At 45.4% G+C, this 24,313-nt stretch overlaps 9 protein-coding genes and 3 non-coding genes across 12 annotated transcripts; 6 read left to right on the top strand and 6 right to left on the bottom strand. All coding sequences in view use genetic code 12, as the record gives it.

Moving 5' to 3' along the window:
• Nucleotides 1-1,175: 1,175 nt before the first annotated feature.
• Nucleotides 1,176-2,876, bottom strand: CXQ87_001249 (uncharacterized protein; the record flags this gene model as incomplete). Its single annotated transcript, XM_025479793.1, has 1 exon — nucleotides 1,176-2,876. One exon carries the CDS (start codon nucleotides 2,874-2,876, stop codon nucleotides 1,176-1,178), a length of 1,701 nt encoding a protein of 566 aa, XP_025339266.1.
• Nucleotides 2,877-5,135: 2,259 nt separating this feature from the next.
• On the top strand, nucleotides 5,136-5,207 carry CXQ87_001248. The gene has a single exon. It is a non-coding gene; the product is annotated as a tRNA-Asp (tRNA).
• Nucleotides 5,208-5,209: 2 nt separating this feature from the next.
• CXQ87_001247 lies at nucleotides 5,210-5,280 on the top strand. The gene has a single exon. It is a non-coding gene; the product is annotated as a tRNA-Gly (tRNA).
• Nucleotides 5,281-5,759: 479 nt separating this feature from the next.
• On the top strand, nucleotides 5,760-9,482 carry CXQ87_001246 (transport protein particle complex II subunit; the record flags this gene model as incomplete). Its single annotated transcript, XM_025479792.1, has 1 exon — nucleotides 5,760-9,482. One exon carries the CDS (start codon nucleotides 5,760-5,762, stop codon nucleotides 9,480-9,482), a length of 3,723 nt encoding a protein of 1,240 aa, XP_025339265.1.
• An 82-nt stretch (nucleotides 9,483-9,564) lies between these two features.
• CXQ87_001245 (uncharacterized protein) lies at nucleotides 9,565-10,371 on the bottom strand (the record flags this gene model as incomplete). Its single annotated transcript, XM_025479791.1, has 1 exon — nucleotides 9,565-10,371. The coding sequence occupies one exon, from the start codon at nucleotides 10,369-10,371 to the stop codon at nucleotides 9,565-9,567; it is 807 nt and encodes a 268-aa protein (XP_025339264.1).
• A 755-nt stretch (nucleotides 10,372-11,126) lies between these two features.
• On the bottom strand, nucleotides 11,127-11,197 carry CXQ87_001244. Its single transcript has one exon. It is a non-coding gene; the product is annotated as a tRNA-Gly (tRNA).
• A 1,139-nt stretch (nucleotides 11,198-12,336) lies between these two features.
• CXQ87_001243 (uncharacterized protein) lies at nucleotides 12,337-12,849 on the top strand (the record flags this gene model as incomplete). Its single annotated transcript, XM_025479790.1, has 1 exon — nucleotides 12,337-12,849. The coding sequence occupies one exon, from the start codon at nucleotides 12,337-12,339 to the stop codon at nucleotides 12,847-12,849; it is 513 nt and encodes a 170-aa protein (XP_025339263.1).
• Nucleotides 12,850-14,707: 1,858 nt separating this feature from the next.
• On the top strand, nucleotides 14,708-16,500 carry CXQ87_001242 (uncharacterized protein; the record flags this gene model as incomplete). The annotated part of the gene is made up of 2 exons (XM_025479789.1): nucleotides 14,708-16,440; nucleotides 16,476-16,500. The coding sequence occupies 2 exons, from the start codon at nucleotides 14,708-14,710 to the stop codon at nucleotides 16,498-16,500; spliced, it is 1,758 nt and encodes a 585-aa protein (XP_025339262.1).
• Nucleotides 16,501-16,580: 80 nt separating this feature from the next.
• Nucleotides 16,581-17,765, bottom strand: PRS5 (ribose phosphate diphosphokinase subunit; the record flags this gene model as incomplete). The annotated part of the gene is made up of 1 exon (XM_025479788.1): nucleotides 16,581-17,765. One exon carries the CDS (start codon nucleotides 17,763-17,765, stop codon nucleotides 16,581-16,583), a length of 1,185 nt encoding a protein of 394 aa, XP_025339261.1.
• Nucleotides 17,766-18,155: 390 nt separating this feature from the next.
• APM4 (Apm4p) lies at nucleotides 18,156-19,501 on the bottom strand (the record flags this gene model as incomplete). The annotated part of the gene is made up of 2 exons (XM_025479787.1): nucleotides 18,156-18,507; nucleotides 18,528-19,501. 2 exons carry the CDS (start codon nucleotides 19,499-19,501, stop codon nucleotides 18,156-18,158), a joined length of 1,326 nt encoding a protein of 441 aa, XP_025339260.1.
• Nucleotides 19,502-20,553: 1,052 nt separating this feature from the next.
• Nucleotides 20,554-21,759, bottom strand: CXQ87_001239 (uncharacterized protein; the record flags this gene model as incomplete). Its single annotated transcript, XM_025479786.1, has 1 exon — nucleotides 20,554-21,759. One exon carries the CDS (start codon nucleotides 21,757-21,759, stop codon nucleotides 20,554-20,556), a length of 1,206 nt encoding a protein of 401 aa, XP_025339259.1.
• Nucleotides 21,760-22,973: 1,214 nt separating this feature from the next.
• CXQ87_001238 (uncharacterized protein) lies at nucleotides 22,974-23,369 on the top strand (the record flags this gene model as incomplete). The annotated part of the gene is made up of 1 exon (XM_025479785.1): nucleotides 22,974-23,369. The coding sequence occupies one exon, from the start codon at nucleotides 22,974-22,976 to the stop codon at nucleotides 23,367-23,369; it is 396 nt and encodes a 131-aa protein (XP_025339258.1).
• Between the last annotated feature and the right edge of the window lie 944 nt (nucleotides 23,370-24,313).

Raw genomic sequence — 24,313 nt, 5'->3', positions numbered from 1 at the left:
ACCCATTGAGGCCCAGGCCGTTCTTCCGGCCGTTAAACTGTCATTTGAGGTTTCGGGTCGGAGTGCGGTACTATGTTCCGAGACCCGACCCGCATGGTAGTGCAACCCGATAAGCGATTGTCCCAAAACGGTTAGGAACGAAAATCAGAGCAGAAAAAGCAGCGAATAGCAGGGGAGCACTTTGTCATGATATTTTTGGCTCTGTCATTGTTATTCTCTTGGAAGTTTTAGTCCACACAGCAAGGAATCAAAAGTGGCTCGAGCCCCTTACTGAAGGAATCCATGTTGAATGTGCTATTTGTGGCAACCCTGAACGCCACGCCGAGTACCGCCGAAATCTCCGGTGTTCCTGCGGCAAGATCACTAAATGGAAAGATAAGGTAGTATTGAGGGGTTTTTCCGATTGGAGAGATGAAATGGACTTGGGTAGGAATTTGTAGTGTATTGTTCGTAGTTTATCATTTAGTATAGCTACACTCTTGAAGTCACATAGTTGGATAATTTCAATATCCATTCCATTCGAATTGAAGGTTAGCTGACGTACTTGAGCTGAGTGATTTCAGAACAGTCACATCTGTCTGAAAGGTATCTCTAGTCGAGTAGATGTATAGGAGTATCAGAGAACGTTATTTTTGCAGGTTTCTCGCCTTTGATAACATTGCCTGGCGCTGCTTTTTCTATTTTGCTTGATCCTTTTGTTCGGTCTACCCAACATTGATTCCTGAAAGGGTTCATATCTGGAAGAATCTGGCACATTGATAGACGTTGCAACGGCTATTCAATTGAAGCTTTTGTTGCCGAAACTGATCCCTTGAAATTCCTACTGACCGGAAAAATTCAGAAGTCGAGAATTTCGAGACAACCAGCAGGTCTTGCTAGCTTCGAAAAATATCAAATTATCTCGAGAAAGAGAATAAGCATATGGTCTGTGAAACTAGTATCGCCGCTTCCCTTGAATTCTACCCGTATAAGCCGTTGTCAGCTGCTTGACACTTCAGACATTTCCCAAAATCAAACACGGTCCTTAAATATGACTTTTCGCTACATCAATTTTTGATTATATTTATTTTTTTCTATTTTTTCTCTTTTTCCTTTTTTTTTTTTTTTTTTTTTTTTTTTTCACTTTTTTACTTTTTTCTTGTCTTTATAGTTTCCTGAACTCACGGTGGCAGACCTCAGTACTTCCATTTAGCTCCCTTGGATACGCTGAAGTCTGGTTCATAAAACTCGTCCTCGTACTCAAACAAATCAAGCAACGAGGAACGTGCAGAGCTATCCAGCTCATGCATCGGCTCGAAAGCAGCGGGAACCGGAGATTCTGGTTCGTCGAAAACAAGTTCAAAGGGAACCAGCGTCTTCTTACTGCGGTTCTTTCCCTTAGAAGAACGTGCCTTCTTTTTGGACTGCTTGCTGGGCTGCACAAAGCAGGGTTTGGAGGATGAGTTAGACTCCAGGGGAAGCTTGGAGTTTACCTCTTTCCTCTTCACATTATTGTCTGGAGCCGTAGGGTGTACTTCAGGTACTGGCTCGACTGACTTGATAATGTCTTGAAAGGAGCAGAAGTCCAGGGGAAGGAAGGACTTGCTGCACTTTTCGTTGAAGATACTCTGCCAGTGGAAAAATTCCCTTGGCAAGAAGGAGGGAGTGTCTTCGTCGTTTGTGGCATCCTTCCAAAAGTAAAAGTCGTTTGGAAGGAAAACCTTGTTGTACTTGGGAGTGGAAGTCCAGAGCTGGAAGAAGTTGCTGAAGTCTTCGGGGAAGTAGACCTCCTGCGTCTTCACAGGCTGAGTCTTCACAGGCTGAGTCTTCACAGGCTCTGGTTCTGGTTCTGCTCTGGAGTACAACTCAAAGTGCTCTTCACGCAAGCAGAAATCGTAGTCAGACAACTGACCTTCGAGCGACTCGAGCCCATCAACAATGTGCTGAAAGCTGAAGAAGTCGGTGACGAAAAGGTGTCCGTCATCAACGAGGAAGACCCTCTTTGTCTTTGGGGTATGTCTCTTCTTCATTGCATTGAGAGGCACAAGCTCGTCAAGAATGAGTCGGAATTCGAAAAAGTCCTCAATGGTGAAGGACTCGTCCGACTTCTCGGTCCAGGCATCCTGCCAGAAGTAGAAATCCTTAGGGAAGAAAGTGGATTCCTCTTCCTTGAGGGACTTTCTGAAGTGGAGAAAGTCGCCTGGAAAGTAGGTCTTTTGAGTCTGCGACAAAGACGACCAAGTCTTGAAAACGGGAAAGTCCAAGGGCAAAAGGGTTGCCACCTGGACACTGTCAGTGGGGACCTCTGCTTCAGGTAAAGTTACCTCAACAGGGTTGGTGACCTCGGCTTCAGGAGTTTCCTGAATTGGGTTGACTGGTTCAGGCAAATTTGGTTCTTCGACCTGAACAGGAATGACCTCGGGTTCAGGAGTTTCCTTAACCTCTGGACATGGTTCATTCTTTTGGGCCAAGTACAACTCAAGGTAAGAAGTCTGACCTGGGTTGAGAGGTACAAAATCCTCAAGAATGAGCTGGAAAGTGAAGAAGTGGGAAGGGTAGTAGGAGTCGCCCTCGTTGGAGAGGAACTTCCGCTTAGACTTCTTCTTTTCCTTGGTGGGCTCGAAAGGCTTGGAAACCTGCTGAGCTGGGGTAGAGTTGGTAGGCTTCAAAGAGGCACCTTCGTTGGAAGACTTCTCCTTGACAACTTCGTCACCCTTGGGGTTCTCCTTAGTAGAACGCTTTCTCTGAGAACGCTTTCTTTTCTTGTCCTTCAATTTTTTTTCCCTAATGTGGGCGTCACTTTCCTTGAGGCTGCCTCTGTCAGTGGACGACTTCTTAGGGAAACTCTTCTTCTTAGATGCTTTGGTGATAGTGCTGGCGGTAGAAACGGCGGGCATTTTTGATTGATATGTGGTGGATAGGGAAAAAGAATTCAGGGAAAATGGACGTTGATTTATAGTCCAGAGGCCCGTTCTACGAAATAATATTCTACTGTCTTGTTGGTCACAAACATGGGTTTCGTCATGAGTGGTAATTCGAGAGAGGAAGGTCGTAGCAAAATGGTCATCCCATTCGGCTCGAAAATAGTAAGTGGAAAATAAAAGACGATTTTGGTCAGGCTTTTGGGCCGTTTTTCACAGAAATTGATCCATCTAGAGTAGGTCCAGTACTCACGCATGCACCTCTGTCGAAGGAAACTCCACCACTTCAATCGCCATAGTTAAGCCTTAATAATAAATTCGGACCCAGGATAATATTTGACGGGGTTTTCTCTCAATTTGGGGGTTCTGGAGATTCCCGCCCAAATTGGGACAAATTGCACTTATTTTGTCTCACATTTTGTCTTAGGGTATGTTGGTGAGGTGATGAAATTCTCTTCTTCTCAAGTATACAGCACCCTTCTAACTTAAAACGTGAACTGTTAGAGGAAGAAACCAGACATCACCTAAAATCTTACATAAAAAATGAATTTCACAGCTTTTCGAATACTAGTTTACATCGAAATGCTTTTGAAAACGAACCATCTAAACCAATTTGCCAATAATGAGTCCTTTTTTTGGGATATTCTGATCTGAAACACCCTGAATGTCTTCAGTTGTAGAGTATGACTAAGTTTATCTCTTGCACTGGAATCGCCGATTGAGACAAGACTTTATGGAAAGTGTTGACACTGCCACAACAGGAGAAAGTTTGTTGACCCATGGAAATTCATAACGAGTGCTAGATATGTGAAAGATGAACTGAATCAATTGTCTCTCTCGATTATCTCTCGAGGTTGCTGTCAACAATGGTTTTACCTGGTTGTATCTGGCTCTCCTGAATTGTGGGATGTTGCTATTCACAATTATTTCTACAACTTTGAAGTGAACGACTGATCACGATGAAGGTGGGTAGTTACATTCACAAATACTGGAACAGCGATTTATAAAGGGGCCTTGTGTTTCCGTATAAAATCACCTCGGTCACCTGCCGAGTATGAACAATATAGCCGCCTGTCAAGTCTTACCTTCGAGATACTACTACACTTGAAATAGCATTATGTGGAATTTTGTGAAAACGCAACGAAAGAGCCTTTCGTCCCTCTCAGAGATACGACGCTATTACAAATGATCAAGTTTCGGGCTGCCAGTGGCTATTCTTTACATTCCGAAATTACCATTTATCACTATTGGGTAACTTGATTATGCTTCAGGAACTTGCCTCTTCCTCCTGTTCTTTTAAGCACCTTTGTGCCAACTTGTTTATGGCCTCTACCGCGTTCATAAGATCAGGCTGACACCCATAAAGAACAAGCGTCTTAAAACCATCGGACTCGTCATATCGGAAATGATAATCAACACCCAAGCAGTGACATTCGCCGTGAAAATTATAGTAATGACCAAGGACATCACGAATCCGGGACTCAAAATTACTTGGTACTTGGATTGCAGTTGATTCTGTGGACTCCTTTACTGATTCCAAAATTTTCAAAAGGCTGATTTTAGCCTCAGCCACCAAAGTTTTTGACCCTCCACTTATTTGAATTTCCTCTTCGTTGACACATGAACGGGAAACTTGGAAAATATGGGGATATCTTGGTCTACTACAGATCGAAATTTCCACTCCAAACCTTTTCTCCAATTCGAGTTTGTGACAGTAATTTTTTCCTGTGACTTGCTTACGAAACTTTCGATCAATCTCACACACTTCCGTGAACATGTAAGCAATGAATCTGTTGGTCCTCTCTTCGATATCACGTTTAAGTGCATCAACGTAGACCCTGTTTCCTGTAAGGGTGATAATGGATATGTCAGAGGTACTTGTCAACCATGTTGGCCTATTTGGTAGTCCATCCTTTCTGACCATACGGGGCTTTATTCCATACTTGTATTTGAAATCGATTGCCACTTTTAGAAGGTAGACCACCAAGGAAGGCACTTCAAATTTTTTTTTATCAATCATTATATTAAGAGGACGCCAGAAAGAATAATTCTTTTTTTTTTTTTAACGATTATTATAATAATTCTATTGTACATGGAGGCTCGGGCTCGATTCAACAACTTTTTTTTCATGTAATTTGAACGTTATTTTTGATGCAGATAGCCAAAAATGGATGTAATCACGTGACGTTAATTAAACCGATATAGTTAACCCTGAAGCTCTACATGTACAACTCATCCGAGATAGTTTAGTGGCTAGAATTACCGCTTGTCGCGCGGTAGACCGGGGTTCAATTCCCCGTCTCGGAGCTGCGCAAGTGGTTTAGTGGTAAAATCCAACGTTGCCATCGTTGGGCCCCCGGTTCGATTCCGGGCTTGCGCATTCTTTTTTTAAAAATAACACTTTCATCGTTTTTATGGTAGGCATGTACTGAAGGTCTGGTCCAGTGTGTCTCAAAGCATTGTATAGTTGTGCATATAAGTAAACCGGTTGAACCTCTTTCACCAGGCGAAGCAAAACTACTTCAGTTTCACGAATAAAACTCTTTCGCCTATTATTCATCTAATTTTGAAATCAAGCAACATTGGCCGACCCAAAGATGCTTCGTGATACTACAGGTCTGAATGTTTTGATTTAGATCACGTGACCTCGACGCGGCAGAAGCCTACAGCTTGCAACTACATCAACTTTACATCGAACCCAAGGAGAATTTTCAATCTCTAGGCTATTACCAGGCTATTAATCCTGTTCTGTGAACTATTTCTCCAGGATATTTTGCGATAATTCGCTTGTTGAGCTCAGAAGATCGCCACGGTCCATAACTGCCAAATACTTGAACTGGACCGATCCCGACTACTTACATGCGTTTGGAGGACCTTGGTCTCCAGAATCCCATCTCTGTGGGTTATTATGATCCCTTCAGCATATACAGTTCTGTGAAAGATGATTTTGAATCCAAGTTTCCCTTGACCAATCTTCACTGGAAATATCACCCATTGAAACCTGTCAAGCTGATACCTCTGCTACCTGTTCAGCTTGTCGAGGAAGTGCCCCATAGCTCGGGAAAGCAGAAACAGCCAATTGTTTACGACAATGTCTATTTGCGTTTGATATTTGTTCGAGCTGACAACCTCGAAGTGTACAGATCACAGGTGAGACCCTTGATCCAGGCGTGGCTTGGTGATTTGGTCGAGGGAAGAGAGGTCAGCTGGGCGATTGTGTTTATGAGCTCGGGAATCCACAAAGAAAAATCCCTGACATTGATGAAAAAGTCTGTTTATGAGAAATTGGTGACTGACTTTTCGAAAAACGGGAAACACCAGGTTCTCAAATCGCACGGTGACTTGGACGACATTGCAGCCGATGAAGAGGAGTTTGTCTTCCGCCTTGGCGATAAGTACAATAGCGATATTGAGAAATTGGAGCTTTTCAACCACATTACCACGGAGTTCAAGGGTCTTATACTCAAAACCTTTGACAGAAGATACAACTCATATAACGAGGAACTCGACAGTATAAAAGAGACCAAAAGCAGTGATCCTGAACTTTTGATTCGTGAACTTTACTACAAGCTTAAACTTGTCGATATAGTCAGCGACATGAGGTTCTTCGATGAATCCTTGGAGTTGTACGAGGAAGTGGGCGAGGCTTTAAAAGAACTGTCTACTTCTGTGAGTCATGCATTTGAAACTGGATCAACAACCTTTTTAAATACTGTGGACCATCCTGATTTCAACCCAGAAAAGACCGTCTTGTCACGAGAACTTCTCAATCAATTTGACAAATATTTGAGTGAGGGCGTTCCGATCAACCTCCAGCAAACCAGTTTAAGCATCTTTCTAGGTGCCTCAATATTGCTTCAGTCCCTCGCAAACTCCGCAGCATCATTATCATTATCATCCATTTACATTCTGCATCTTTTCCAAAAAGTCATCAATTTCGTGAATGAAGTCTCAGGAGGCAGAAGTCACGATGCCTCAATTCTTGAGTGGTCGTGTTCCTTAATTGACTTCTATTTGAAGCTCCCACTTACGCACAAGCTAGTTGAACTAAGTTCAGAGGGTGAAGAAGGGGCTATTTTATCTTCTTCATCAGGTATTTTTGAGTACATCGGTGAGCTCAAGCTTGTCAAGAGAGGATTGACAGGCAAACTAGCTAAATTGAAGGGCATTGAGACGCCTGAAATAGGATTCCTACTCGAGGATGTCAGCCTTGACGATAGCAACGGCTCCACTCATAAAGCGCAGGAGTACACTTTTAAAGACCAAGCTCTCGAAGAGATTACCGCATCACAAAACAACTTCGATGCATTTTTTGAAGAATTGACAATGTCAGCTATTCAGGATTTTGCGTATTGTGAGAGGAAAAAGACCATCGACCTTCTTAGTGTCGACTTGGCAGTATTGCATTACAAAAAGGGTAACTATCAACAGGCTTATGATGTTCTCCTGACCTCATATGAATATTTCATTGAGAATGGGTGGAGCTTCATGGGTGGAATGCTACTTGAAATTTACATCCATTGCTTAGAAAAACTTGAAACGAAAGATGAGATGCATATTCTTGACACCAATCTCAAGTTGCTTGCCACGCTCAAACACGAAACCTCTAGCGTTGGTGGAATCAATAGGTACGAAATTGTGAAAAGTAATGAGCTGAAGAAGAAATTATTGGAGCATGTTTACGATATCGCTCTGAGATTAGAGGAGCCAGTTTCAGTGTCATTGGATATACTTTTTGAAACTACCGTCGATCCCTTCATAGAGTCAACTCAAGATGGAAAGGGCATATACACCATTGAGCTCATGGTCAAAAACCATTTGGGTATGGACTTTAGGCTTGACAAACTTACATTGGAGTTGGAAGAGTGTGGGTCATCGCAATCTCAAAGTATAAAATTCAGCAGGGAAAACATACAGCTCTCAGAAAAACCACAACTGAAGATACAACTTTTTACCAATGACTTCAAGAATAGTTTTTTCAGACCAACGCTGTTGGTATATAAACCGTGTGACAACCTCACATTTGTTCAAACGTATCTGACAGAGGGTTTGACTGATGAGGTTCTCGAAGATGAAACTGTGGTCCACAATAAAAGTACCGCTGATCTTCTCCAGCCAGGCTCAGAGAATGGCAACTCCTTGGGAATATCTGTCCCTGGATCCAAAGAACTGCAGAAGGGCCAGATCTATATGTATGGGGATTCCGCAAACTTGAATGCTAAATTCAGAGTTCCGACAAAAATTGAGCTTAATGCCTCAGACGTTGAGCTCGCCGTCAATCTGGGGAATAGCTCAGTTACAGATTTGAGTATTGAAATTCAGCCCTTGGATGTTGGAGTCGAGATTGTCGATGGTCTGAGTCTGTTGAAACAGGCTTCATTGGATCCTGACAGTGAGCTCACCAAAAAGATTCCTTACAAATATTTCGGAGATAGAAAAATTCTTCAATTTGCTGCCACGATCAAGTACCATGTTGATGATGTGCCTCACACTTACTACGTCCAACAAGATGTGGATAACAGTTTGAAGATCCTGATATCTGTGCAAGATATTTTCAGAGAGAAGTCCATTTATTCCAAGTTTCAAATTGGTTGTGCTCAATCGAGAACCCCTATTCGTATCGTTGGGTCAGAATTCAAATGCAACAGTGACAAGTATCTTGTGGCTAGTCTGACATGCGATATCAGCGAGCAAAATACACAGCTCGTATTTGGGGAGCAGCCAGCTTTCATGTTCTACCGGATCACCCCAAAATCCGAAATCGTCTCATCATCTGACACCCTTGATTTGACTATCACGTATTCCAATCTACAAAATGAGTGCGAGGCCAAGGTGCTAGGTTTGCAAGAGGAGTATTTTCAAAGCTTCGAACTTTTGCGCTATTCAACACTTTTCACAGAACTTGTGAAGCTCCTTCAATTTGACCTAAATGAGTACGCCATCAATAGCGTTATTCAGATCAAAAATGCTGGACATGTGAGAACGTTGTTTCAGGAATCAATCGAAACCCACGTCAGATCTGAGAAAGACAAAGCTGAACTTATTTGCTGCATCGACATGATCTTGAAAAATACCATCCCTGCGGAGGACATTACATTTGTCAGACAACAGCTATACATCCCAGTTGCGGTGCCTATTTTGGATATTCTACACAATGTCGAATTCACATATGGCAAGAAAATGCAGCACCTCGTTGGGGAGCCTATTGACATGAAACTTCAGATTACGTCATCGATGAAATGGAGCGAGGAGAATGAAGTCCCTCAGGAGGTACTTGCGTCATCTTCCCCCACAGGTAAAGGTGCAGTCAAACAACAGATGTTTCAGTTCATTGTTCATCACGAGGATAACTGGCTTCTCTCTGGCCTCAAGCAGCATGCATTCCCTGTTCTGGGACCAAATAGCAAAAGCGAATTCGATTTGACCCTCATTCCCCTCAATGTTGGGAAGCTTCCTCTTCCCAGGGTCACAATCAAGCCGGTCGAGCAGAGCGACAGAACATCTACTGACACTGTGCAAGAGAATGGGTTGGAAACGGTGTTAGTTGTGCCCGAGCTTCAGAGCATTACTTTTTCTTTTTGAAACAGGTCATACATTGCATATCAAAAAAAATACAAACAATCAGTTGGACGGGGTGTGATACATCCCCGTTAGTAGCGCAGTCTTAAAAAAAGACAACTTGCAAAACGATAGGAGTGCCACCAGTGCAATCATTGTCGGCCAATGAGTATTCGTCGTCTCCACTTGGACAAGCCCTCCAGTTGTCATTTCCCTCAAAGACCAAATGGTCTCCGTCAATAGAGAAACCTGGAGTTGCGCCAGAGCGGCCAAATGGTGCAACATTGCCTACTTCACCTGTCTTTGAATCATGGTTGACTCCTCTGTTGTCTTGGTCAGCCAAGGATCCTTTGTCATCGAAGAAGTACAAGTTCAAGTCCTTGCCTTTGTCGCCTCCCACGGAAAACACATGGGGATGCTCGTCAACCTTCATAATTGGGGTGTTTTGGAACTTGTCGCTTTTTGTGCTCCAGGCTCTCAAGAAGAACAAGTCTCGTTCGTCAGGGTAGTTATTGTCGCATTCCTTGACGTTTTCCAACTCAAGATCGATTTCCTGCTTGTCGTCGCAGCCAGTCTTGAATCCTAAAGCAGAATCGTCCTTGGGGCAGCCGTACCACTCGTTCTTGTCGTCATAACGCAACTTGTTGTCTTTGACAGAGAAACCCTTGAGGTGATCGTCGCCAAGCTCGGCGAGATCAGACTTGAAGTTGATATACTTCTTTGAAGGGCCGTCCACGAGGGAACCGTCGTCATTGAGAACAAAATCAATGCCCGCATCGTCGCCAAGGGTGAGTCTTCCACGGTTCATGACATTCTTGTTGTCGAAGTCAGAGCCGTCCTTCTTGGACTTCAAGTTGAACGAGATAGCAGCGTTGACTGCGGTGGTGATGGTGAGAATTCCGAGAAGCTTCATGGTTAGAGAATGATGGAGATATAGGAAAGCTGGTGAGTCGAGCTGTCCTTATATACCTTTTTTTTTTTTTTGCAACCATTTCTCTAGAGCGCTGCACCCCCTGCAGACGCCGAGGTACACACAATACTATAATTAGCTGCTCGGGGCTTCTTTTCTCCACACTGGTCAGGTTTTCGGTCGTTCTATGTCTGAAATCAATCAGATAAGATGAAATGGCATGACGTCATGACAGCTCCGTTGCCGCCGTTTCTATTCTTGGTCCTGCGCGGCTTCACCATTGGACCCCTGATGGAGGCTTTAGCGTCAGCCGCTTGAATTTACGCTACTAAGCACTGCTGCTAAAATAAGACATCACCTCCGTATGTTTTTGAAGAAAAACAAAATAAAAGTAGAACTGATGGCTTTTATGGAAATCTCTTCCCAGCTTCCAAACGTAGCTTCTCAATTCCAGCAATTCTTAGAGATCAATGTTCAGGCTAGCTCAGTCAAGAAATGGAAACGGAGATATGCAACGGATGACCACCAAAAACGAGGTTGCAGCTCCTCGTAAGTTGGTAGCGGCTCCTTAAGCCTACATGGCTTTTATCCTGAAATTGAGCCCACGAGGTCCTGTCGAGATATGCAAAGGATGACCACCAAAAACAAGGTTGCGGCTCCTCGTAAGTTGGTAGCGGCTCCTTAAGCCTACATGGCTTTTATCCTGAAATTGAGCCCACGAGGTCCTGTCGAGTTGGGTGCAAAAAAAACAGTGACAATGCGCGAACCAGGAATCGAACCAGGGACACAACAATGGGAACGTTGTATTTTACCACTAAACTATTCGCGCCGCCGAACGCTCGAATTTGAAAAATTGTGGTATATAGGGCATACTAGTACAGAAGTAGTCACGTGACTGTATTTTGTTCAAACTAGTGATTTCTGGCCGTTTTTCGTTGCAATGGGTGAAAGTCTGATGATTTGAAGGAGGTTATATTCTATTAAAAAAAATAAGAAGACGAAGCGTGGCCTAGGCCTGACACATCGATCTTTTCTCGCGTTGACTTTAACTTCCTCTGCACCCTAGCAACACAGCTCCTTCTTCAGACTACAATAGCGTAAATCTGCTGAAACAACTTTACGATTTCAAGCTTTGAAAGGTAATCTCGATGTTTAGTCATTGGAAAAAGGTTACTACGGCAGTACCAATCGACATGATCATGCAATTAGTTTATCAAGTACTACCAGGGGGTGGAGACGCCATGAAACAGAGAGGAATCACAAAGCTTCGCGTAATAGGCCAATGCCCGATTTTTGAAGGCTATTCTAGAATTCTCGAATTGTGTGGCTAACGAAAACAACATTGTATTTTGGAAGCACAGTGTCAGTTTTCGCAGCCAATGGAAATATGATAGAATGAGCAGCTTTCACAGAATTAAATAACTCCTACTTTCAAATCAAGTAAGAGCCTACTTATCCAAGCACACTGAGACTGGAAATAATCCTACAATCTTCAGAGTCCATCGTGCTCTAACAGTCCATTTACGCTCGCCTCACTGCTACAACACAAACAGACGACATGAATAGGCCATTTCCCGTTGACGACCAAAGAGCAGCATTTTTTATTTCATCCATGGTTCGATCAAAATACAACATCTTTTTGTTTATCTGGCTCACTCTCCAAATTCATGACTGGATTGTTCTCCAGCACAAACCTCAGGAACACTACAGAACAATCCAACACAGGCACCATTATTTGCACCTTCCACAAACAGCTCAAATCTCCTTCTTCACAACCTCTTTCCTTTCCTGACCTCTTACACTACTGGACCTTCTTCTTCAAAACCACCGCAAATGACCAACCCACTGGACTTACCCTCAAACCACATAACCCCAAACCCCCGGCGCCAGAACAACATAAATAGAGCCCGATTCTCCCGCCCTTCTCTTTTCCTCATCACCACATTCAAACACTTTTGCTCAGCTACAATGATCGCTTACAAGAACATCTTCCGTGCTACAACTTACCTTGCCTACAAGGCAGTAACCGCTACTATCAAGACCGTCCTTGATTCGGCCGCCTCTGTCGCCAACGTCTACGAGGAATTTTCTCAAGTGACCATGGACGAATTCGTGTTTTGCATTCTTCCAGGCTCCTACGACCTTGACTTTGAAGAATGCCCCTACCCAGCTTTCCCAAGAAGGGTACCCTCTTCCCCAGCTTCCCCAGAAGCTCCAGCCACTTCCCAAGCTCCTATTTCTGGCTCCTTCGAACCCCTCGGTTCCAGAGCTAGAGCCAGCGAATGGCAAACCGTTGAGCCTCGAAAGAGCCCACGGAGAGCTTCCCCCTCTCCACCCGCTACTCCTGCTCCCGAGCCAGCAAGCATTCTGAAGTTCAGACATGTGAAGCAGCGGACCCACGGGCGGTACAGAGAGCCTGTCCATGACATGGACAAGCGTCTCACCCAGGGGAACATCTACCTTGTTCTCCAGGGATGCTGACGCCGGCCCAGTCAGCAGTATAAAAGAAAAAGAAGAAAAAAATTTATTATAAAAAATAGAAAAAAATAAATATAATGAAAAAGGTAACTGGTAGTCGTAGGTTGACTGTTGTTCAGGGTTGCGGAGGCAGTTTGGGGAAAGTGGAACGAGGAGGCTTGTATCCGTTGGTTATCCGTTGGTTATTGGGGAGAGGTTAAGGAGGAAAAGGAAAGAAAAGTTTGAAGAAGAAGAAAAAGTCATTAGAAAGGCCAGGGCTGGTAGCTTTTTCTGATAAACCTATCGCCAAGCTTCAGTTACTGTTGATTGTGGGCTATTAACTGCCTTCTTCTCAATTGACCGATTTAGAAGAACTATATTGATTTAGCATCAGGACATCTATACAATGACACAAATTGCACTCCCTGAGGCCTATGTCTCTAAGAAATATGTTGGCGCCAGCTGACACGTATTTGAACTTGAAGAGATTGATTCTTTTTGTCAAGACAATTCTGTGAACGTATTCGCTCCGAAAAAGATTTGGATTGAACGATCAACTTCAGAATCCCACGGTTCAAGCAATGGATCGTTATTCAGCTGTGGTTGATCCGAAAGGAGGACAAAATAAACTGATCTGAACGATTGAAAATTCGGCAGCGGCTTAGAGACTTTTTTGGCTTGGGTTATACTTTGACATGAAAGTCGTGGTCTCAGGTATCACTCAGCTTCTTGTGAAAATATATTAAGCGGTTTACTACGTGGGTCTTAGAACTCTATAAGTTTTGTTGGGAGGTATTGTATCTGGTGTCCACTTAATTGAATGATGGTGAAAAAAAAAAAGGAGCTTTATTGTATTGCATCGACTGACATTCTACTAGAGTTCATGCGTTTCTCTTTTGAAGCTTTATGTTAAGGTGGAGTTTCGCTAGGCACAAAAAGTACAAGGCCCATCCATTGAGTCACAAAAAAAGCCTGAGTTTTAAATTAAAAGAGGGTACAATTCCACATTTGGTGTCCCGTTGACGTCTTTGAAAAGTCAACGCTGAAAGAAAAGCCCTGGACGCACAATCGAGCTACTACTTACGGGCACTAGCTTAAAATGCTCAATTGGCGAGCAGGCAGCTTTTAGCTTCTATGTACTTGCGGAAAAGAATCAAGCCAAATCGTTAAAGTCATGTCGCTAGTTAGTGGTCGCTTCTCAATCTCTACGTAGGTTGTTAGGAACACATTAGGAACTATGGATACACGCCTAACATCAAGCGTATTAGTTATCAAAAATAGATAAGGAGGTTTCCTGCTAAAGATAGCTCCCTCATTGGATGGAATGACACTAGGTGATGCACGGTATAACAGGAAATTCACGGTCTCTCAGATACCAGACGAGAGAACCGCTTTAGGTGATTTTCTGTTAACGTAAAACCAGATCACACCAAGCTCCATCTATGTGCAAGTATTTAAGGGCTCTTGGTTCCCTTAGTTTAGAAGTTAAAGAAGTCATACGTAAGTGTTAGTCGTTTACTATGGATGCACCCGAGCAGCCTAACATAGGATGTCACATCACCACGAACAGCCATCCTTTTCCTACTAACTTCACCATTTTTTTCATAAATTATTCATTTCCTTTTAAAAATACATCGATATTTTGTCATTCCTCTTCACCATCCCCAAGTTTGTGTACTATTGATTGACTCACCTACCACCCATTGCTCATGAGCAACCAACCAACCACCAGCAACCGCCATACCCAAATCCAAAACATCTCCACTAAAGAACCTTTACAAGCGATAAAGCGGTAAAACTAAAAAATCAAAAATTTCAAAATCCATCACTGTCGCCACCCCATCCACATCTCCATCGCAGTGTGCCTGATTCTCAACTACTCATGGAGAACCAAGTAGCGGTGCCGATTCCGGCGTACCCTCCCTTCAAGCTTCGACTGTCTCTCATTGACAAAGACCCTGTGATCTGGGTGCACTTGCTCGAAGGCTACATCCAGCTTTTCCAGCTTTTGTTGAACGACGATGTCGCTTTGAGCGTCAAGTCTCAGCAGCAGTTGCAGCAGTTCCTCAAGAGCTTTCTTGAAGAAACCGCCGAGGAGCTGACCAGAATCTTCTCCTTGGGCGCCATAAACCCCGACATCAAGACCAACACAGCCACGCTCCGGGCATACGTGCTTTCGGTGGTTCGTGCTCACAGCATAGTCAAGCTAGGCATCACAGGACAGAGTCTATGGCATTTTGTGGTGGTTTACGTGGAGAAGAACGCCTCGATAGTGAGGACGCTTCTTGACGGAACGTTCAAGCTGCCGCTCAACGATAATCGCAAGTCAAGCAACATTTCACTGGTTCCTGCTCTTCGAGCTGCCATTGAGGCTCAAATCATAGAGGGAGCGTTTGACGGCACGGCCCAGCAGATTCTTTTTTTGCTTTTGGGGCAGCACGCGTCGCCAAAAGCACAGACGTTTCTGCTTTCTGGAGGCTCGAAAAGGGGCAAGGTGTTGGCCAAAGACAAAAACCGCAACTTCACCTCTCTGTCCAGCGCCCTAGCGTTTGCCGAGTCGTTTGTGGCGCCTGAATGGATCGAAACGCTTGAAAGGCTCTATTCGGGCGGCCGGAGCGTCCACGCTGAAACAGTTAAAAATTGCATGGTGATCAGTGTGCTAGCGTTGTCTGTGTCCAAGTTGGCAACGCTTATTTCTACTTTGGGAGTCAACAGCGCAGCCACGATGGGCATCTGTCCGCTTTTGAGCTCAATAATCATCCTGGACTCGTATAAAAAGTTGAACCCTGGTCTCGAGGAGAAACTACCGTTTTTGCGTACGCTTCTGTTTGGAGAACCCGAAGAGCCGGTGGACGAAAAGGATGTTGAGTTTTTGACCGACATGTTCCCGTCGTTGTCGCCCGCAAAGGCCAGAGTGGTGTTGCTACAAAACGACAGAAACGCCGAGAAAGTCACCTCGTTGTTGCTTGACGATCCGCTGATGATCGAGACGATTCCAGAAGAGCTCGAACAACCGAAGAAGGAGGAGGTGAAAGTTTCGGCTGAAGAACTTCAGAGAGGCATGGAGCGTTTCAAGCTCAACGACAACGAAACGACCACCCGAGTCGAGAAGAAAAAGCAACCTGTCAGTGAAGAAGAGATCAAAAAGCGTACACTTTCGGCAGCTCTCAAATTGCTCTACGAGGACGACGAGGACGAACGTGACGACACCTACGACGACCAGGAACACACCTCCGGTGCTGCATTTGAAGAATTGGAACAAAAGCCCAAAAACAAGGAGAAGGCGCGTTTGGCTGTGTTTGAGGATGACAGTGCATCCAAAAGAGAGTCTACACCAACAGATGTCGTTGCTAATGAGCTCGAGAAAACAGAGCTCAATCTATTTGGATATTTCCGAAGCAACGGCGAATCCGCATTCGACAAGAGCGGGCGGAAGACCAAGTTGCGGGATGAGATCAAGCGTGTCTCTAAATGGAGCGACGAGCAAATCGAGGGCTGGTTCAAGATGCTCTCCAAGTCGCCCAAACGTTTTAGATTGCTTGAGGAGCGCTTCGCAGCTCACTTCTCCAACAAAAAAGTTGCCAATCGCCAGCACCAGCAACCCAAACAGGAAACGTCCAAATCGGCTGGCGATCAGAAAAAGACCCAAGCTCGCAACGAGCGCCAGAAGAGTAGCAGGGCTAATCATAACCGGAAAAAGGGTCACAACAAAAAGGCAAGGGCGGAGCTTCAGGGCATGCAATAGACTAATAAATTTACCAACCATGATCGAAAAGCATGGACACAGACTCACCATTGTGGATTCTTCTGATGGCCTCGGCAAAGATACGAGACACATCAAGCACCTCAAATCTGTCGGAGCCAAGCTCGTTCATGTGATCCAATTGGGGCAGACTGTTTGTAGTAATAAGCTTGTCAATATCAGAGGCTTCAATCTTTTCAAGACCGTCCCCACTGAAAATGGCGTGTGTGACCAAGCAGTAGATGTATGAAGCGCCAGTCTCCTTCAAGAGCTTGGCTGCTCTGGTGATGGTGTTACAGGTGTCGGCAAGATCGTCAATAAGCACACAAACCTTGTCCTTGACATCACCCACGAGCATGGAACTGTTGACCTGAGTGGTTGTAGAAATTGAGGAATTCATAGACACCGATGTAGAAAGGATAGGGGAGCCGATGGTGACAGGAGTCACCTTTGTTCTTCTCTCCTTGTGGATCAATGCAAACCGACAACCCAAGGCGTCTGCAATGGCAGTGGCTCTCTTGGCTCCTCCACTGTCTGGTGAAACAATCACGCAATCTTTGTAATTGGGAACGTAGTCTATGATGTAGCGCTTGAATAAAGGCATCAGGTAAAGGTTGTCAACCAGGATATCAAAGAAACCCTGGAATTGGGGATCGTGCAAGTCCATCGTCATGCATCGGTCGGCACCAGCGTTCATAAGCAAGTTGGCTATGAGGGTTCCGTTGGGGCTGACCCATTGTTTGTAACCACTATCGTCCTTACCGTAGCCATCCACGGCACCTAAAAGGTTCGTAGCAGCTGCGTTTGTCAGAATAGCACGTGGTCTCAAGGCAGGCTTGGGTAATGAAATCTCCTCTTCGTCGGCGATGGCGCTGTCACCACCCATCAGCACTTTAGGATTCTCCGGTTGCCTTGAGTATGGGAAGAACGGCAACACCGCGGTAACTCTCTTAGCACTTGCTGTTTTGCAAGCTGAGATCAAAATCAAGAGCTCAATGAAGTTGTCATTGACTTCTCCACAGCCGCTCTGAACAATGAAGACGTCCTTTTCACGGACCGAGTCCTTCACGGTAATGGAGGTTTCTCCATTTGAGAACTTCTTGGAGTCGACCTCACCGGGAACGATGGTCAAATTTCTGCAAATAGCCTTAGCAAGAGCCGGTACGGAGCTTCCGCCGAACACTAGAAGGTCTCTCATGGTGTGTGGGTGTTGGTGTGTTGAGACTGAAGAAACGTGGGGAGTAAAATTTTGAGATGGTGATGTTTTCGCATCCTGTTTCGCAGTGTAGGACCCGGAGCACTGATAAGCTGAAGCACCGGATTCGCCGATTTTTGGTGGGACGAGGCGTGGGGTGGAGCTCAATCAAAAGCTCCGATATAAGGAATCATGAAATCCGTTGCAATGTCAATTTTGGCCTTTTTGCCCTGTAGTAGAAAACTCTAGGTTGGACTGGTCAGCACCAACCTAGGTGAATTGTCTTGATGTAAATGTCAATTCCGAATGTCAGATGTAGTCCAAAGCCCAAAAATGAGGTATTGAACACCTTATACTTTTTGACCCAAAGACCCTAAAGCTCTAGGAAGGCTCTTACGGTCTGATTTCGTAGGAACCCGCCGTGGTGGTATACTTGATCCACTTGACGGTTCTGTAATTGTTCTTTTCCACAACCTTCAAGAACTTCACCAGAAGGCCGGAGGCGCTGTACATGTCCATGGAAAACTCTAGGTTCAAAGGGCTCTTGGCGACAGCGTGTTTCTGGGAAAACCCGTCATCCTCCGAAAGCCTGAGTTCAGCCGTAAGCGAGTGTTCCAGCTCGCCGTAAATTTTATTGAATTTCCACGAGATGGAGTTTTCGGCTGGGTTGTATTTGGCCTTTCCGTTGGAGCAGGTGATATTGTTTTTGACAACGTCTTTGGGGTAGGGATGGTGAGCGTCACGCCTGAAGCAGCGATGGTGGACTCGTAGGTGGACCGCAAGCTGATCCTGATGGTCATCTTGTCCCCCTGTATGCTGGTTTTCGGGATCACCTTGAATGGAAGCATAAACTTGTTGCTCACATGGTACAGCATGAGCTGGAAAGCACCGTCCGGCGGCACGAAGCGGATAACCTGGTCGGTGTCGTATTTGGCCAAGTCGACGCACTTGTGGAACTTGAAGTCGTCAAGGCTGATTTTGTCAAGGAGACCGGTATCGGAGCGTTCGTCAGCAAAGCCAAAGCGGCACACCGGCATGCCCAGAAGATGCGTTTTGAGCGTGATTTCACCGTCAATGTAAGAACGAAGACAACGGCCGTGGCTGTCCAACGTAACATGCACTTTTTCATCCACATTGAGGAATATCTCGTTTCGGCGGTACTTGATGCCCGGCTCTCGCCACAGCACCATGCGGGAGTCGTAGCTGTGGTCCATGGCAGTAGCGGCGGCTTTCTCGGCCTTATCGTTGCCCGGCTTCAAGAGAGACGCGTGGAAGTCAAACCCTGTCTTTTGCTGTGGAAGTCCCGGAATCACCAGCGCCAAGTACGTGGGCTCCATGTTGGTGGGATAACCGAAAGGGAGCATTTCGCCGAGCATTTCGTAGATCGAGCAGAAGTTGCCTGTGACAGCGTCCTCCTTCAATGGCGCCAGCGGGTCCTTTAGGAAAAAGTGCTTAAGCAAAGCCGCAAAAGTGAACAAAAACTCAAACACCACCAGCAGGTCCTGGTTCAGACGCGTCACCGCCACAAGCCACATGGTGCCCACACGCGTGTGCAAGAAGGAGGTGCTGCCCAAGGTCAAAACAGGCGATCTGACGTCTTTGGATGTTCCTGCTCTGGAAGTCTGGTTGATGACCTGGATCCGAAACACATCCAGAACCAGCTGGCGAACGCCGTCTTTTAGAAGACGCGCCATGACCACGTCGCCCTTGGCGTTGAATATGAAAACTGCGCTGATCATAAAGATGGAGTAGTTGGTGTCGCGAGTTGAGTGGTGATATTCCTACACGGAGGGTTCGGAGGTGGATTGGGGATTACTGTTGGGAGGGGGTTTTTGAATTTTGTTTTGGGGTGTATTCTGGTGTTTTGGAGGAGTGGAAAGTTTTGGAATTTTTGTTTGGTCTGGGGTTGGGTGGGTGTTTTATGGTAGAGTAGTATTCTGAAAAGTTGCAACCGAGCCTTCGCGTTTGGTGAGGTATGTGATTTCGCCTTTGCAAGGGAGTTTCCTTTTTAATGTACAGTTATTTAAAAAAATAATTATAGTGTTGGACCAATTTTCTGACTTTTGTTGCCAATTGAGCGAGGGGTCGTTTTTTAGAACAGGGGTTGCATACCTCACAGACTGTTATCATCAAGGTATCAGTAGTGGTCAATTGGTCACTTCTGATCAACATCGTCAGAAGCACTTCTTTCTTGAAAGTAACAATGTTAAATAGGGGAGGGTTAGATGTGTTTTCTTGGGTTGTTCGGTCATAGAGCATATTAATCCGATGTCCGATAAAGCACTCGATATCAAAGTTATCTAGATTGTATAGACCTTTAATTGCATTTCGTGGGAGGAGCGATGGTAAGCATAAACGACTTATCCTGGAGTTTTATTATAGTGCTAGTTTCATCATAGTGCTAGTTTCATCATAGTGCTAGTTTCATCATAGTGCTAGTTTCATCCGTTACAATGGTTCTCCATAATCTACCCACAAGTCGGCAATTCAGCCAGTCATCTTTCGCTCAACAGAATATGAAACCTAAAAAGCCATGAAATCATACCACAAAGCAAACCACTATGATAGTTCTCCAGTCAATGAATGATTCGGATGACCCACTAGTGCACATCCTCAACACCCACCACGCTCACTTATCAACACCACCTACTACTACTACTTCCTCATTTTTTTTTTTTTTTTTTTTTTTATTTCAAAATACAAATCAAACAAATTCCAAGGAACGGTGCTGAGGGGGCGAGAGGCGTCGTTCCTTGGTCTCTCTAACCAGTCAGCTCTGGCTGCCACAGGCTCAGACCCAGCTCTTTCTCGAGCGTCTGTTTGGTCGAGCCTTCTTGGACTTTGTCTTTCTGCGGGTCTTGAGCAAACCACACCACGCAGAAGGCTTTGGCGAGGGAGAAGAAACAGGTGTTTCGCCAGCACAAATGGAAAAAAGGCAGGCTGGAACCTCCAAAAGCGGAAGCTCGTTACTGGGTGCACAGGGAAGAAGTGCCGCCAGACGCCTGTAGTGCCTTTCCTCGAGGAAAAGGGGAAGATACTCGAAGAAACTTGCTAGTCTCTTGGAGTGGTGGTAATGGGAGAAGCATACCTGAGAAGCATTTGCAGTTTCCTGTTGTGCTCTCCTTCTTGCAGCTTCCTTTCTGGCAGCCTTAAGCTTTGCTGCCTCAGCCATCATCGCCTCCTTTTGCGCCTTCCTGATCGGCTTCTTGTTGTGGGCTCTGTGGCGCTGCTTCTTGATTTCCTGTCTGGCTCTTCTCTTGGCTCTCTGTTTCAAAGCTCTCTTGGAAGGCTGAGGAACAGCAGGATGGACTTCTTTGGGCTCGGCGTCTCGGGAGCCAGAGCGGGAAGTAATGGAGAAGTTCCAGGGACCGTGGAATTTGATCAATTCCTGGGAAATCTGGGTGGCCTGGGAAGACTTCTGCTGGGGATTTTCAGAAGTCTTCAGGGGAGCGTCTCTCGAGGAATCCTGAGGAGGAACGTTCAGAGAGGCGCTCTTTGGAGCATTTTGTGTTTGTGGAGCAGCCTGAGCAGGCTGGGGAGCTGGTTGGGGAGCTGATTGAGCTGGTTGGGGAGCAGCTTGGGGAAATTCCTTGGGGAGTCCGGAATCACCGCCACAGAACACAAAAGGATCAAAAATATTGGCATATGGGTAGCCGTTGAGGAACATACTCAAGCCAGCGGGCACAAGAACCTCGGTAGGCTGAGCGTGGAGCTTGAAAAAGCCCGGGGAAGTGGGCTGCAAAATCACAGCAATGATGCTGATATTCTCGCCAACCGACATGGGAGGGTTGAGCCTGGCAAAGTTGTGGAACTCCTGGATGCTCTGGAAAAAAAGGCATGGCTTCGTGGGAGCAGGAGGCTGCACTCTGGCTTCGTCCATGCCGATTTCGAAATCGACCTTGTCGAAGTGCGTCGAAGAAGGAACGGCAAAACCGTCGTCTTCGGTGAGGCACGAGCCTAGGATTGTCTCGGAGACAAATGGAACGTTGTAAGACATTGCTTTAGGACTGAGTAGATGGCAGTCGAGTAAGTTTGCTGTGGTGGTAGTAGGCACTTGAAGTTCTTTGTCGTTCAGTAGATGGCTGAAGGAAAAAGATGTGATAAAGTGATGGAGAAGAAAACTGGAGGGAGGGAGAAAGGGCGGGTATTTATGTTCCAGAGGACGGAGGGACTGTCCAGAAGGCCAGGAAGAAGTTTTTGGATGACCTCTGTTTGTGACAGCGATGACAGCTTGACGGGTTTATTTTTTATGCGAGTATCGATATTATTTCTGGAGGAGGGAGGTTGTGAGGCTGCCGTATTGGGTCGTCTTTTCCCCAATTGGGTTGAGCGTCTTATAGCTGCTTAAATAGTGGACTTTACGTCCTTTGAGGACCATTTTGACACCCATAAAGGGTTGTTTTGTGGAAATAGAATGGCTGCAAATCGATGGAGACCCTGCGTCGTGCAGCTTCGTTTGTGCGAGTTTCATGCATGGCCGGCGCATGGTCCGAGGCTTGGTGATAATAAAAGCTCGCGAACTCGAGCACCAGCGTCACACATCTACTATACTTTCCTTTTAGGAATTTACTGGTGTGACCTGGGTTCGATGGTGGATTTCTTTTGGGGCTGTTTCGCGAAATGGATGACTCAATTGGCTTCGATGGGTGGGTGAAAATGGAAGAACAGCAGTGTGGGTTCGATAATCAAGTGGAAGGTCATGACCCCAGCAGGGTGGGATTTGAGGAAGGTGCAGTGGGTAAGGAGGAAGAGCATTGATGGTACGTAGAATGAGGGCTGGTAGGTTTGAAACAATTTCACTTGTCATGGGAAAAGGGTTATCAATAATCAGTGTATTATCTGTATCGCCAAAGCCAATTGGGTTGTGCCTAAACTCTACGTAGGGAAAGTTGTTATTTCTATGTCTCCAATGGTCTCTTTGCCTCTGTTCAAAGACTCAGACACATTGATACTTCTGTAGGAGTAGCGTCATCGTACGGCGGTCCTTACAATGAGCTTAGCAACTACTGCTAGGGCCATTCTAGTAAAACTCTCTTGAACTTCGATCAAAACTACTACAAAAATCCATTGGCTAAAAGGAGTACCTCTGAACAGCGGTAGAACCGATGGACTTCGGACATCCCATGCTTCTTCGCTTTTGTGAAAGTGAGAACACCAAACCATCGAAACACTCGTAATCCAGAATTCTCCCATATTTGAAGCTCCATCATAATGTTGTACCATTCTCCATCTTCAGCCCTCAAATGTGCCCCCCTGGCCACGATCACCGAAACTGAGGGAATCAGTCAAGACTACGTGAAGCAGACATTCACAGAAGCAGCCAGTGCCAATACCCCAAGTGAATCCAAAATGGACTCTAAGTCATTGAAAGCAGTGAAGAGCGTCGGCTCCCTGAAGTTTATTGAGAAGCCCCTCAACAACTTGCCCAGTGGCTCTTCTACAGAGGTCCCAAAGGAAGGACTTGCGGAGAATTCTTGTTTTGACGAGCTAGAGAAGGAGACGCTTCAGTGCCTCGAGGACCTTGAAGCTGCTTTTCAGGAGAGACACGAGAAGTATGAAGCAGCTCTTTACCTCAAGGCAATGGGCACCATGAGTTGTCCGATATGAGCCGTTCTGGAGGCTCAGTGGTCCCCAACCCAGGCCAGAATATCAATGTATATGTGATTATGCAAACTTTGAAGAGAAAGATCAAAAAAGTAGGTCGACTGAAGTTGTACGTCGTGAAGGAACTGGGGATGGTGACTCGATATAGGCTCTACCACTCGATGAAGTCTGATTATTCATGGACACCAGTGTAGTTCACATTGCCAGTAGGCTCAAAAATAGTGTAGTTCAAATTACCTGAAATAAAGATCTTTCTGACGTAACCCGGGCATACCAAAAGTAAGTAGGCTGACTGCTTGCTTTGTACGACCTTATGGAATCGTGAACCCGATCAGCCGCAACGCATGCTGCAGTTTTCAGACAATGCATCGAAGCTTCCGAGACAGCACAGTGCTTTGTTTCTAGGTTAGGCTCAGAAGTGGGGAACGTCTTTGTTTGAACAGTGGTATAGTTTCTGAGACTTGTTTAAGCCAACCTGATCGATGAGCCCAAACGACCCAATGAGCCACAACGACCCAATGAGAACAACCCAAGAAGGAGGAACCCATTAGAACTACCAGTGTTCTTGAAAGAGTGGAGTTGTGATTAGGTGGTTCCATTATAAATTCAGTTTCATCGTGACATCCACATGGTGCCATGGCAATACGAGTAGATACCTCTACAGACGAGGAATCAGCAATGACAGGGTTTTCCTATGGCGATGAACAAGTTGAAGAGGACTGCTTTGGCAGCTAGAACGTTTCTTTCATGACATTACGTTTTGGCCATCAAACAATTCTCTCATAGAGGAGCATGGGTTAAGTATTGGGCGGTGATTTAGGTGAATCAGAAAGGGTGCTTGAAGCTCTCTTGCACTTTTTCAAGCTTGTTGCCTTGACTCCTTTTCAAAACATCATCAGAACTACAAGCCCAAAAGTTGGTAAAGCAAGCGAAAGAGTCCAAAACGT

The sequence above is a fragment of the Candidozyma duobushaemuli genome (assembly GCF_002926085.2).
Source record: "Candidozyma duobushaemuli strain B09383 chromosome Unknown A_B09383, whole genome shotgun sequence".
Lineage (NCBI taxonomy): Eukaryota > Fungi > Ascomycota > Pichiomycetes > Serinales > Metschnikowiaceae > Candidozyma > Candidozyma duobushaemuli.
Note: the sequence above shows the minus strand (reverse complement) of the source record. Positions and strands in the feature narration are given on the sequence as shown.